Source organism: Leopardus geoffroyi, chromosome B2 (assembly GCF_018350155.1).
Source record: "Leopardus geoffroyi isolate Oge1 chromosome B2, O.geoffroyi_Oge1_pat1.0, whole genome shotgun sequence".
Taxonomy (NCBI): domain Eukaryota; kingdom Metazoa; phylum Chordata; class Mammalia; order Carnivora; family Felidae; genus Leopardus; species Leopardus geoffroyi.
The window spans coordinates 64,302,436-64,317,113 of NC_059332.1; the positions used below are offsets into that span (position 1 = coordinate 64,302,436).

General features: G+C 42.8%; 1 protein-coding gene across 1 annotated transcript in view; it reads right to left on the minus strand.

Moving 5' to 3' along the window:
• The window catches only part of B3GAT2 (beta-1,3-glucuronyltransferase 2), a 92,422-nt gene extending 78,194 nt beyond the window's left edge, over nucleotides 1-14,228 (minus strand). Inside the window, exon 1 of the mRNA XM_045498701.1 lies at nucleotides 13,572-14,228. Within this exon, the coding sequence (XP_045354657.1) occupies nucleotides 13,572-14,180 (609 nt within the window). The 5' untranslated portion in view covers nucleotides 14,181-14,228. The remainder of the gene's footprint in view (nucleotides 1-13,571) is intronic.
• Nucleotides 14,229-14,678: the final 450 nt, after the last annotated feature.

A 14,678-nucleotide genomic window follows, 5' to 3' on the forward strand; every position in this document is an offset into this window, starting at 1 on the left:
CAAATAATAGATCTGACAAAGGGTTAGTATCCAAAACACGTAAAGAACTTATAAAACTCAACACCCAAAAAACAAATAATCCAATTAAAAAATGGGCAGAAGAATAGTTATTTTTCCAAAGATGACATACTGATGGCCAACAGACACATGAAAAGATGCTCTACATCACTTATCAGGAAATACAAATCAAAACCACAATGATATATCACTTCACACCTGTCAGAATGGCTAAAATGAACACAAGAAATAAGAGGTGTTGGCGAGGATGTGGAGAAAGGGGAACACTCTTGCACCGTCAGTGGGAATGCAAACTGGTCTAGCACTCTGAAAAACAGTATGGAGGTTCCTCAAAAAGTTAAAAATAGATCTACCTATATACTCAGCAATGGCACTGAGTACCCAAAAAATACAAAAATACTAATTCAAAGGGATACATGCACCCCAATGTTTACAGCAGCATTATCAACAATAACCAAATTATGGAAAGAGCCCAAATGTCCATTGACTGATGAATGGATAAATAAGATGTGATATATATAAACGATGGAATATTAGCCATAAAACAATGAAATCTTGCCATTTGCAATGACATGGATGGAGCTATCTAGTATTATGCTAAGTGAAATAAGTCAGAGAAAGACAAATATATGATTTCACGTATATGTGGAATTTATGAAGAAAATAAATGAGTAAAAGGGAAAAAATGAGAGTCAAACCAAGAAACAAACTCTTAACTATAGAGATGGGAACTGGGTTGGGGGGGAGAGGGAGGTGGCTGGGCTCAACAGGTGAAGGGGATTAAGGAACGCACTTGCTGTGATGAGCACCAGGTGATGTATGAAAGTGCTGAATTACTATATTGCACATCTGAAACTAATATTACACTATATGTTAACTAACTGGAATTTAAATAAAAACTTTTTAAAAATCCTTAAATAAAGAGGAAAACAATACCATAAAGTTAAAAATCACAGAGCCTGTCTTTTTAGTGTGCCTAGCAGGAAAGAAAGGTAATAGGCCAACAGTTAAATATAACCATTCAAGAAAAATGAAAACAATTAATAGGACATGAGCCCCAAATGCCAGCTCCGATGACTGTGTGTAATAGAACTTTCTGCAAAGCAAGGCTGCAGCACCCCCACCCCCACCCCAGAAAAAGACTCTCCAGAGAGGTCTCTAGCACTTGCACCAGTATGAACAGATGTAGCTGAGGAACTTTTCGAAGTTACAAAAATATCCCCAAACTGTCACTTGACCTTCAAAAATGACACTGGCATTTCAATCTTGCAATGCCAAGTTTATTTAGACGATAAACAACACATACACACATAGACCATACTTAAATTCTCATTCCCATTGGACAGCAGCATCTTGAGGCCACCAAGGCTGTCACGATTGGTACAGCCATGGTGGCTTGGGGTTTGTGACATTTTACCTTCTGGAGCCTTTCCACAGCTCCTGGAGCCATCAACTTCTGATAGAAGCAGACGTCCAAATGAATAGGGAAGTTGCCCTATTTGCCCACTTTACAGGTAGATCAATTCATTTAAATCTCACAACAACTATATACATTTGTATCAGACTCTGTAAGGAAGCTGAATACTAGGGTTTTCCTCATTTGTAAAATAGTCATCATAGTTGCCACCTCATAGATACCATTGAAAATTAAACAGCAGTGCACATGTCCAAATGTCTAGGGTAGGGCCTATGGCACAGCAAACAATCAGAAAACATTAGTCAAGTTCCCCTGAGGTCGTGAGGGATGAGGGCTTTGGGCTCACCCAGCCCTGGAGTCCACATTCTCCACTTCCTAACTTAGGGTTCTTTTTTACCAAAACTTCACTTTTCAGACTGGGGGGTGCATGGTCCCTGAATATATATATAAAGACTCTCCATGGAATATCTGAGCAGATAGTTTTAAGGGAATAAATTCCCAGGCCCTCAGCATTCCCACCTGCTTCCCTACACCTGAATTCTTGGGTAGAGGGGCAGGTTCTTTCCTTCTGCTTTTCTCCCACTTCACAGAAAAGGGCCAACATCTACCCATCCTGAATCATATTAAATGTACTGTCCCAACATGGTCAAACCTCTAGGGCACTGAACAAAGGTAATTAGAAATATTGTCTATATTGAGAAAGTTAAAGTCTCTAAAGAATGGGTAATAAATCCCTTAGGAAGACAAGAGGTTTCTAATTATTTGCTTTCAACAAAATTGAAAGAGACCTAAAGTCATCAATAGATCATCATATATATATATATATATATATATATATATATATATATTTTTTTTTTTTTTTTTTTTTTTTTTTGGCTGAGAGATCACCATATGGTTTTTGGCTTCGAGCTTGAGAGTTCAAAAACTGAAGAACACCACTACAGGAAAAAATGCTTTCCATCTTATTTACTTCTTTACGTAAACAAGGTTGACCTAATGAGAACATAATTATGCTAAATTCCATCTCTTTCTAGCAATCAGTAATATTCATCACTGAACAGTTATCAACAACATAATGCCCCATCAATATCATTAAGAAACCAATTTCCAATAAACATAGCTTTTATGTTTGAGTTAATTATCCAAATTGGCAACATTTATGGTTTTGTTATTACAACAATTTTATAAGAATGATATGTACTCATATGCATGACATTTATATTGTTTTGATTACTTGTTTACTGTTACTAATTGTAGTGTTGACTCAGTCTTAAGGAATTTTTAAGACTGAGGGTTATAACCATAGGAATTTTTTTTTAAATTTAAATCCCAGGAGCGCCTGGGTGGCTCAGTCGGTTGAGCATAGGAGTTCAGCTCGCGTCATCATCTCTCAGTTTGTGAGTCTGGGCCCTGCACCCGGCTCACTGCTGTCAGCACAGAGCCTACTTTGGATCCGCTGTCCCTCTCTCTCTGCCCCTCACCCACTTACATGTGTGTGCTCTCTCTCTCTCAAAAAAAAAAAAACAAACATTAAAAAAAATTTAAATTCCATCTATAATCATTTTTGTTACTGCAGATATGTGTGACTAGAGGCTCAAAAAAGGACTTTGAACCTCAAAATGTTATGCTAAGATAAATTCTAACAGAGAACGGAAACAGAAAAAGGAAAAAAATAAAATTTCCAGATGTTATTGAAAAGTATGTTTTTGATTAAGTAATTTTTCTAATGCTTCTTTTTTGAGAGAGAGAAAGAGCATGAGTGGGGGAAAGATAGAGAGGCAGACACAGAATCCGAAGCAGGCTGCAGGTTCTGAACTGTCAGCACAGAGCCCGACATGGGGCTTGAACCCACAAGCTGTGAGATCATGATCTGAGCCAAAGTCAGATGCTTAACTGACTGAGCCACCCAGGTGCCCCAAAAAGTATATTTATCAAACAATGTTGAATATAAAACTGTTATTTATAATAACCATTGTATGTATTAGTTTTCATGAACAAATGTATTTATAATTCACTAAAACTCACATGCTCTGCAACCACTTGAAGTGATTTTAAAAAAATTAGACATCAATTTGAAAATATCCTTGAGTGTGTGTAATTTTACTAAACCCTTTTAGGAATTGTATGTACAGAAAATGGTGAGAAGCACTGCACCGGACCCCTGGGTGTGACCAGGATTCTTGTAAGAGACTGACCCGGAGGGTGCACGGTCTGTGAATAAGAACACGGACAGTCCTCACTGCACTCACAGGCAAGGAGGCAATCAGGGGATCCTGTGGTTTAACACACATACATACACATACACACGCCGCTCCAACTGCTACATTCCCCAGTCTGGCAGAAAATAAGCTTCAAAATGTTTTTATTTATGAAAATGTAAGAAATGTTTGAAAAAAAAGAAACAAGCTCAGTTGAATTACCAGTTGAAGGCCAGCTCAGTGTCCCCAGTTAAGGCTGGTGAGGGCTGGGCACACAAGGTGATGCTGTCAGAAGGGATCCCCTCTGCCTTCTGCAATAGGTGTTGGAAAGAGGAATTCTAACCTTCCCACCCCCAGCAAATGACCTTAAAAATCAAGCTATTGCTTCTAATCGTGTGCTTTAAAAATAGATTCATTGCATTCCTCCCTTTAAATTGCCCTTTCCTTTGTAACATACCATCTCTTTGATTCCATCATTCATGCCAGAAATAATCTGTCCTGCAATATGCTCTGGGCCCAAGCCAGGTACCAGGACTGAAAGTACACAAAAATCACACCCAGGACCTGCCCTGAGCTATATGTAGGCCAACTTCCTAGCTTTCATACACACATTAATCAGCCTCAGACCTCCTAACCCACAGGAGAACAGCCTTCCACCTCCCCTCAAACTAAAATACCCTTTAGATGCTTTTTACTCTCTCACATCCTCCTAGGACTCTTTGTAGACAAGCCCTATTTAACTCTTGTCCCTCTAATCACTGTTGTAACACCCAGTAGTGTAATTAAGACACCCAATTTACGCAGTTCCACTTGGGCACAGACTAATTTGGGAAAGCCAAACACCTGTACGTCCTCCTCCCCTCCAGGCCTCCAGAAACACGGTCCAGATCTCAGCAACAGTATTAAGAGGCATCTAACCAACAAAACAGTGTAGCAGCTATGTGATATACCCCTCAACTGGGGCAGTCACCCACAGAGGAGAGAACAAGGGAAAAAGAACTAACGTTTACAACTTGCCGATAGGCCAATACTTACAGCACTCACAGGAAGCAGACAGCTCTTGCCAAAACCATGCAAGCACTGAGTGGCAAAGCTGGATTTGAACACGGGGCTGTTTAACTCCCAAGTTCATACCTGAGCTCCCCACCAGCCTCCAGCCTTTCTTAAGTGTGAAGAGGCCTAACACTTAACTGGTTCACACGTACCTTGACACACCTCCTGCCCTTTGAAGGGGCAATGCCAGGAATGCTGTGCTACATACACAAATATTCATGGGCCTGATCTCTCCTTTTTAGCAGGAAAGCTCTTAGAATCAGCATAGGGGCCACATTTATCTTTAAGTTACTACTTAAAAGGCTCAATATAACCCTGGACACACAATACAGACTTCAAGAGTGTTATCTGACAATCTCTGTTCAGAGCTCCTTTCTAGGAGCAGATCTCTTCTGTGAGGGTTCCTCAGCGTCTAAGCTTCCTATAATTCATTCATTTATTCAACAAATGTTTAATGAGCATTTACTACATGGTAGGCTTTGCTCTGAACACTAAAGATACAACAGTAAACAAAGGAAAATTGCTACCTTTATGGAGTTTAGATTCTAGTGGAAGAAACGGTCAACCAAAAAACATACACTACATTATATAATGTGAGGTTAGGCGCTATATAAAGAATCCACAACAGTCTACAGTACCACTGCCTTGGTACAACTAGATGTACAAATACTTATAGTTTTTCTACTAGTTTACTCCCTTGCCCTTATCAAAGATCTGTTTAAAAAGTTAAAGGTCAAAGATTTGCCTGATGGGTGATCTGAAAACTGGGCAGGAAAGAACTAAAACATGCTCCATACACTGCTTAGCACACACTTTTCAAAGCCACGGATTTACATTAAAAGAAGAACAAACCAAAAACTGAAGACTTCTTTTCTTTGTAAGACAGGCTTGGGGAGGATGGTAACTCTTCTCCTAGAACTAAGTCTCTCACTCGACATGCGGGAGATGGGGACGTGGCTGCCAACTCCTCCAGCTCGTCCCTTGCAGTCAAGGACATCTTTCTGTTCTCTGCATATTCACACATCTTCTTTGCTCAGGTTCTTAACCATGGCTCCCTCCACCTGGAGACCTCTTCCCCATGCCCTGTCACCCACTAGGCCCTATCGATTGTCCTACAGGTCTCAGCTCAGATGTCACTTCCTCCACAGTCACTCACACCACCTACTTTCCATTAGCCATCTCTGTTTTACACTCCCAGGCACCTGCATTTCTCTCAACATGCACAGATCTTAGTGGGTGCATTCAGTCCAGACACTTGATCTGTGAGGGCTGGGATGCACGCTCTCTGTTCACAGCTGTATTACTCCCTGCCTTAACAAAGCACAGTGCCTAGCACACAGGTGTTCAATTCACATTTGTTAAGTGGACACAGTAGACGTTCAGTTAACATTTGTTAAGTGGAGGAGAGGGAGTTCTAAGTATATTCAAGTCTCTTCTGAATGCGGTAATGTTTAAGCTCAAGTAGGTAGAAGGAAACTTGCAGAGTGCTATACCATTACTGCTAATACGCAATTATCTTAGATACAGAGATCTCTGTTAATGAAGAACGCTTGGCATTTAGCACACTCAGCTTTCATGAGAGAGATGAAGATACAACTTACAAATACCTGCCTTTCAGACTGAAGGAACAAGTCTTAGTTTCTACCTGTAACATACATTACTATTTAAAGTGCTCCTTCCATTGCTAGAGGAGATTGATTGGGTGGCTGGGTGGGGGGACTACTGAGTTTCGAATTCTTTTGAGGAAAAGACCACATAATCTGACTTGTGGGAGAGAATATGATCACGCCACTCAACACAGACATCTCCAAGGTTTTCCTAACATGCAAAAAGAGTCAACCAATGATTTATTCATTTTGTTTTTAATCCAGGGAAATTCCTAATCCCAGAAAAAAAATCAGACAAGAAAATTAAGCCTTCTAGGGGTGCCTGGGTGGCTCAGTCAGGTAAGTATCCAACTCTTGATTCCAGCTCAGATCATGATCTCACAGTTCATGGGATCCAGCCCTGTGTCAGGCTCTGTGCTAACAGTGCAAAGACTGCTTGGGATTCTCTCTCTGCCCCTCCCCCACGTATGCTCTCTCTCTCAAAATAAATAAATAAACATTTTTTTAAAAAGAAAATTAAGCCTTCTATCAACAAGGAGCAGTTTGGTGAACCTGACAGTGTGGGCCATCAATAGCCAGTGTCACATTGGCTGAAGGTTCTACAAGTACGTTTTTGTGCTCCAGGGAGGAGCTACCTCAGCCTCCGTGGGAGAGCAGCCAGCAAGTAGTTGTCTTCCAAATGAGCTTCAGCTCAAATGGACTCAGATCCTCAGCTTCTCCCATGTGAAACAAGTCAGTACTGTCCCTAATCCCCATTCCATCCCCAAATTATTCTTCCATTCAATTCTGCCTGTCCGGAAAAGATATACACTCAGTAGCTATAGTAGCTGATCTATACGTATCAAGTGAGAGGAAAATATTAATTTTAATGTTTTATCTTCTTGCAGAAACAACCAATTCTTTCTTGTTCATAAGAATACATTTGTTAAAAAGCACACATATTATATAATACATATATATATATACACACACACATACAAGACTATAGTTCATATACTAACTTAGCAGTTTCCACCTGATTTGAAAAAAAAAAAACAATTTAAAAATCAAATGGTCTGTAGGGCACCTGAGTGGCTCAGTCAGTTAAGTGTCTGACTTCAGCTCAGGTCATGATCTCTCAGTTCCTGAGTTCGAGTCCTGAGTCTAGCTCTGTGCTGACCGCTCAGAGCCTAGAACCTGCTTCAGATTCTGGGTCTCCCTCTCTCTCTGCTCCTCCCCTGCTCATGCTCTGTCTCTCTCTCTCTCTCAAAAATAAATAAACATTAAAAAAATTTAATAAAAAACAAAAATCAAATGGTCTATAAATGAGACAGTGTGAAATAAAATTTTCTTAAGATCAAATGATATTAGAGAAAAAAGATCAAAAGGGAAAATTATAAGGTGATATGGCCAAGAAGACAGACCTGAGTTTAAGTGTGGCAGGAGACAGCAACAGTATTAGAAAACTCCTGTTCATCAAATGCTTTACTTACCACAGTGACAGATTTCCATCTGACTGTACATGTTATATGAGATGAGCTTTAGAACAGTCAAAAGTGCAGGCTCTAGAACCAGGGTACTTGGGTTCAAAATCTTGTCTCTGAAGAGCTGCATGACCTTTTCAAGTTACTTCCAGATACTTCTACTCAACTATGAAATAGGAATACCAATTATACCAGAGCAAATGACTACATTAGATTCATGCTGCACTTTTAAAAATCTGTGTGGTCTCCAAAGTACTATACTCAGATCTAAATATCAGCAGAAGGATGAAAAAAGAAAATAGGAACAGAATACTACCACCTCAGGGGCTGTTGTGAGGAACAAATTTGAGTTAAAACACATACAACTCTAAGGGTGGTTCCTGGCCCATAGTTAAGTGCTCAATTGATGTCAACTATATTTTGCTTGTATCCATGGTAAAGAGTATGTTAACATTTAAAGTGTGCACAAGAACTATAAGGCATGAACAATGGATTATCTTAGCCTATTTCTGTGAATTGAAAATCTGTTCTAAACCTACCTACCTACCTACCTGTGGACTGGTATAACAACTTTATTTGTGTTTTGGGGAGAACTTGAGATCCGTGCAAAACTTATACTTTAACAGCATTGCAAATCAAGTATATAATGTGTTAACTGTACAGACTGAGCAAATATTTCATCAGAGTTCAAAACGTTTGAATAGACGTATCTGAACATTATTGAATTCTGTACCAAAAAAAAAAAAAAAAAAAAAGCACTACTTGAATACCCCCTGGAATAGTTAATGAACAAGACCACTGACTTTAGTTCTTCTATTTTGCTTTTGTAGCATGCCTTAAAAGCAATTACTATTCCATTACTGTTCACACAAGAGAAAATTTACCAGCTTGTAATTTAGGGGCAAGTGGAGTAGACAGAAGAAAATGGAGTCACCCACTATGGTATCCAAGAAGTAGGAGACAACAGTCTAAATGTTTAAAAGACACATACTCATTGCACCAAACAATAACCCAGACATGTCTTCATGTCTATTCATAAGAAAGATAATCGGTGAAAAGTAGGTTGGAGGACAAAGAAGGATGGAAAAAGACAATAGGAAGAGGCAGAAGAGAGAATGTCTTTTAAACCCAAATTGCTATTTCTGGCCCATTAAAATATCAAAATCCAAATGAGAACTGGTCTTCATAGAAAACTCAAAATTTAACCATAATTCAAGTACTGTAAACCCATGGAGAATACAGAAAAATCTTTAGATTTAACATTGACAGCCTAAGAAAATTGGCTGTAGTTTTATACACAGTTTTAGAAAATTCTCACGTTTGATCAGACTTACAACATGATTACTAATATGCTTTTAGATGGGAGAAATGAAACAGAAAGGGTGCCTTTCAGGAAAAACAGTCATTTTATTGCTACATCTAAGAGATTCTTCTAGGTTTTTTCACTTGGAAAAGATAATTACTCTACACCAAGTAACTGTATCAAAGGTAAAAGTAAAAAGTAGATCTTTCGTCTCCTTTCAGGAAACACAGGCAGAATTTACTATTTGGGAGGGAAGTGCCAAACGTTGTAAATTTGAGTATCTTTTGCATTGTGGCTCCAATAAGCCGCATATAAAGAGGGGAGCATATTGAGGCTTCAGAAAAGGAACAAGACAGAAAATTAAACCTCAACTCCTCTACCTGATCAACACACAAATAGCTTAATAGCACCCAACAGAAAAATCGAAACAAAGGGCCTCTTTAGTTCACTGCTTGCCAGAAATGCATCTTCAAGATGCCTTCTCATTAAAGGAGTCCTTTCACGTGCCCCTTAAATGTCTCACAGTCGGCCTGTCTTCTAGTCTTCCCTCATTAAATTTAAAGTTAAAAGTTTTAAAGTTTTTTCTCATGCTTGGAAAGTGCCGTTTTTTAACCTTTCGATTCAATTGATTTCCAAAGGTGAAAGCAACTTCACCCGAGAGCATCAGCTTGAGACTCAGGAAAGACTGGTAGGTTTTCAAGTAAAGAACAGAAATCTGATCAATAGTGTTATTGAAAATATGACTAGAGGGGCGCCTGAGTAGCTCAGTCTGTTAAGCATCTGACTTCAGCTCAGATCATGATCTCACGGTTTGTGGGTTTGAGCCCTGCATCGGGCTCTGTGCTGACAGCCCAGAGCCTGGAACCTGCTTCAGATTCCGTGTCTGTGTCTCTCTCTCTGCTCCAATCCCTGCTCACACACACACTCTCTCTCTCTTTCAAAAATAAATAAACATAAAAAAAATATGACTGGATACAGAGTTACATTTATCTGCAGACTTTTCTTAAAGTAGCTTAAATCCTTCACAAATAAGCTTTTCCGGAGGGTTAGATGGAGAAAGGTGTTCAGGCAGGCAGGATTACCTGTAATCTGTAGTGTAAAACCCCATCACTGCCACAGGATGTGCGGGGAGTAGCTGCTGAGATACTGGAAACCTGGGGGAAAAAAAAACCCTTTCCATCTCCTCCAATGGACAGTCCAGTTTCTGGGGCTACCGCTCACACTGAGTTTCATTTGCAAATGGATTTGGATGTTAATGTAGCATTGTGTAATGCAAATATTTCTTTCCTGGCAGCACAGCTCAGTTGAGAGGGGAGGCTGAAAATTAGTTAGCTGTATGGAAGAAGAAAGCAGTACTCCAGCTACCAGGGAGAAATAATTGAACACAGATTGCCTGTTGCGCCTGTAATTTAATTTGGAGACCTTTCATCTTTTAGTTTCCTTCATTTGCAGCCAATGCTTAGTGAGCTAATTTGTACCTGGTTCATTCTCCCCCTTTTATCTTATCTACATTAACATCAACCATGGAAATTAGAAGCACTATGAATAAAAGATGAAGCCTGACTTGGGACATTCTCTCCCTAAGTACCGTGAATTACTTAAAAACGAATTTGTGTGTATGCACAATATAAAGGACTGAGATACGTATGACTCACCTCTACAGCATCCTTTATCAGTATCCTCCCTTCCCCCAAGGAGCTGCAGTTTTTAGATGTTTAATCTAGTCCTACCTTTTCTCCACAAGAGCAATGTCTAGGCTATAATCTACATGGAATCATTGATCCTAGAACTGGTAGAAGGTAGACCATTCCATTAATGTATGAAACAAAGGAAGCATAAATCCCACTAATCTGAATTTTTAGAGAGTTCACTATTGCTTACCTTGCAAGCAAAAGAATGTGTTGCAAAAAAGGAAAACTGAATGTATCAACATATATGCATGGTGAACAGAGGTCTACTCTGTCCAAAAACACTGTGTGTGGGGGAGGATGAGAGATGGTGGAGAAAGGGACTAGTCTTGAAATTATTGCCTGGGAGTGGTCCCTGGGAGCTACTGCATCTAAATTCAAGTGTATCATGTGTATGACGTTTTTTAAACATTCCTTCTGTCGTATATTTTGTATACTTGGCACCTGTCCATAAAAGAGTTGCACATACTCTTAAGTTAAAATAAGTTTGATTTTTTTTTCATTACTTCCAACTGTACAAAATTTTAGCGTCTTGTAAAGTTTTTCATGTTTTTCCCTTTATAGTATCCTCTGGGCCAATACTATTTTTTTCTCCTCACCCTCTCCTTTTTATGTTCTCTTTTTCCAATGGACCAATGAAAAAATGTACTGGATTTTTTCCAGTAGCGAGAAGCAACAGATTCTTCTCCTGTTGCTTAATACCCCCCACCAAGCCTTTCTTTCTCTTTTTCAAAGAAAAACTTTGATACTTTGTTCTGAATTGTTTCAATGCCTGTAGTGCCAATTCTTCTGCTCATCTAACACCTTATACCAATGGGCTAGAACCTGGAGATAAACAGAAAATCACTCCTCCTTCACAGTCCATCTCCCTAAAAGGTTGATTAATAATGATGTGCATTACTTTACTCACACAAGACTACACATATTTACAGGTAAGGCAACTTCCAAGTTGTAGGAGGTTAAAAAAAAAGACACACAGAAAAAGACATTGGAGTTCAAAATTATGGTATATTTAATGTAAAGGTATTTGCTTCAGAATACAAACCACCCTATCTTTTGGGAAAAGAGTAAGCAGGATCAAAATAAAAGCCCAACTTGGGGCACCTGACAGGCTCAGTAGGTTAAGTGTCAGACTGTTGCTTTCAGTTTAAGTCCTGATCTGATAGAGATCAGGTAGAGAGATTGAGCTCCCCAGGCGGGCTCTGGGCCTATAGCATGGCAGAGTCTGCTTGGGATTCTTTCTCTCTCTCTCTCTCTCTCTCTCTCTCTCTCTCTGCCCCTTCCTCACTTGTGTGCAAGTTCTCCCTCTTTTTCAAAATAAACATTAAAAAAAAAAACAAAAAACAAAACCAAAGCCCACCTTAAAAAATCAGATTATATCTTTAATCTTGGTTATAATAAAGACTACACCCTACAATGTCAAACCGATTTCTTCTGAAGAAACATGAAAAGAAAGCCCTACATTGGGAAAAGATGGAAAGCAATCACTGGTCCCTCTATTCATGAAGGAGAGGATGAATAGAAATGAAGGTGGCAACTGCCCTTAAAAAAAATGGATTAAAAAAACCCATATAGGCAGAAAAATTAAACTGAAAGAGTACAAAGCAACTCTGTCCTGATGTTAAAAGAAAGCCAAACAGACGTTAGGATGAAGATGTGGGGCATTTATGTTTAGGAGACACGCAAATTGTCCCATTTACTTAGAGGGGTGGGGTGTGATGGAGTCTAACCAGCAGGAGGTCAAGGAATTTTGGGTAAAGGAAAGCAACAGTCCCATGAAGAGTCAAAGAGTACAGGTTTGTTTGTTTTTTCCAGGTATATTTGTGTACAAGGAAGAAAAATGAAAACCATGCAGTCTGGGCTCTTTAACACACATAGATTGCAAAATACCAGCCTCAAGAAATAACACCTGTCCTAATCCCCTGCTGGCTCTGCGCACCTGAGGCCTTCCAAAGGAAAAGAGAGCATTCTCAGCAGCAGGGGACCAGTGACACCCAGGACATCACAGAGAGGACCAGGATAAAATGGGCAGGTACAAGAGTGGCCTGGCTAACTCGCCGAAGAGAGGCCTTAGAGAAAGGTCGAGAAAAAGAATTGAGCTGTCTACCTGATACTTCGGGCTGCAAAAAGACATAACCACAGGGCAAAAACAGTCTCAACCCATTTACCAGAGAGTTTCCTTGAAAAAGAGTAAATCTTCAGAATAGGAAAGGGCTTTTGTGGGGTGCAGTAAGCCCGAAGAAGTCACGGTGTTCACTAACAACCATTTCTGTGCCAAAAGGACCAGAAGAGAGAAATTTGTCTCTGGGCTGATTTTTTAGTCACCATCTCCACCTTCCTCCCCATATGGTTTTAGACTCAGAATCACACCTGTGTGCGCTGAAAGGCCTCGGGAGTACACCTAAGCCTGCCTCCCCACCGAGCTGGGTGCCTCCCCCACCCCCACCAATTTGGGCTCCATCCTCAAGCCAGTCGGAGTCTTGATCCTGGAAATACCCCCACGCCTCACCTGTGCTACTCCCTGGGCTCAATCTCGGGACCAGGTGAACTGCAAAGCGCCTGGCCACACTCCCTCCCTTGGGCCACTGTGGTCCTCTCCTCCATACTATACCAACCCCCCCCCCCCCCCCCCCCCCCCCGCTAGTGTAAAGAAGCCAGGGCCGTTGGAAGTTGCAGGAGGCCCGGAAACGCGCTCCACCTGTAGTCCCGAAAGGGGCCCTGAGTAGTGAGAACTCACAAGTGCAGCTGCAGCCGGGCCTGCCGAGGCCCCCTCCGGCCCTGTCCCCCCACCCCCGCCCCCAAGCTGAGGCGGGCCGGCCGCTACCTCCTGGAACAGCTCCAGACTGTAGGTGTTGTCGTCGTCGGCGAAAAAGAGCACGCCGGGCTGCGCGCGCTGATGCTGGTGCCTCTGGCGCAACCAGGCGAGACCCGCGTTGCGCTGCTCGGTGGCGCGCGGCAGTCCCGGCCTCTTGTAGCGCCGCGGCGTGGGCACGTGCAGGTGCGTGCTGGGCAGCCCGGCCCGTGCCAGGAAGCGGCTCACTAGCTCGCTGCGCGCCGCCGCGTCCTCCACCAGGATCCAGTGCAGCTGCGCCACCTGGCGGAAAGTGTTGGCCAGGCGGGTCAGCTCGGCTTTCTGCACCGGGCGGCTGTAGGTGGGCGTGATGGCATAGATGGTGGGCAGAGGCGGCTCGGGCCGCGGCTGTGGCTGTGGCCGCGACTCGTTGCGCTTCACCCAGCGGCGCCCGGGGCCGCTGTCGGGACCAACCCTGCGGAGCGGCAGTCGGGCGCCCCCGCGGCCCATCACGTAGGGAGAAAAGTAGGGGCGCGGGGTGAGCGGGGGCGCTGGCCTCCGCGTGTCCACGTCGAGCATGATGATGACGATTAGGATCCAAGGCAGGAGGATGAAGAAGCGGCTGAACAGAACGGACTTCATAGTGCGCTCTTCCCCGGCCTCTCGGACGCGCCGGAGAGGGACGAGTTGGAAGACCCCAGCGCGCAGTTTGGACGGCGGCGGCGCCCGCACTCAGGAAGCCGCGGTGGGCGCGTTCTCCATGGGGTCCGAGGACGCTGCGGGGGGCCGGGAGCCGCGGGGCTCAGCTCCCCCGGCGTGGGGGATCCGCGCGGGTGCGGAGGAGCTTGGGCTACAGGGAGTGCAGGTGGGCGGGCGCTGTCCCCCCAATCCCGGTGAGTCAGCCGGCGGGAAGCGGGACTCTGTCCAGCAGCGCGCCGCTGGCCGCGGAGTTGCGCCCAGCGCCAGGCAAGCGGTGATCCCCAGCCGCTCTTTCCGAAGAGTGCGAGCTGGGAACCGGCCCCCGGGGCTCCTCGCCACTCCCGTCCCGCGGCGCTGCGGGCAAAGGGACTCCAGCCGTGGGCTCCCAGTATGCTCTCTGGGGGCACCTCTGAGGGAGGGAGGCGAGCACTGAGGGCTTCG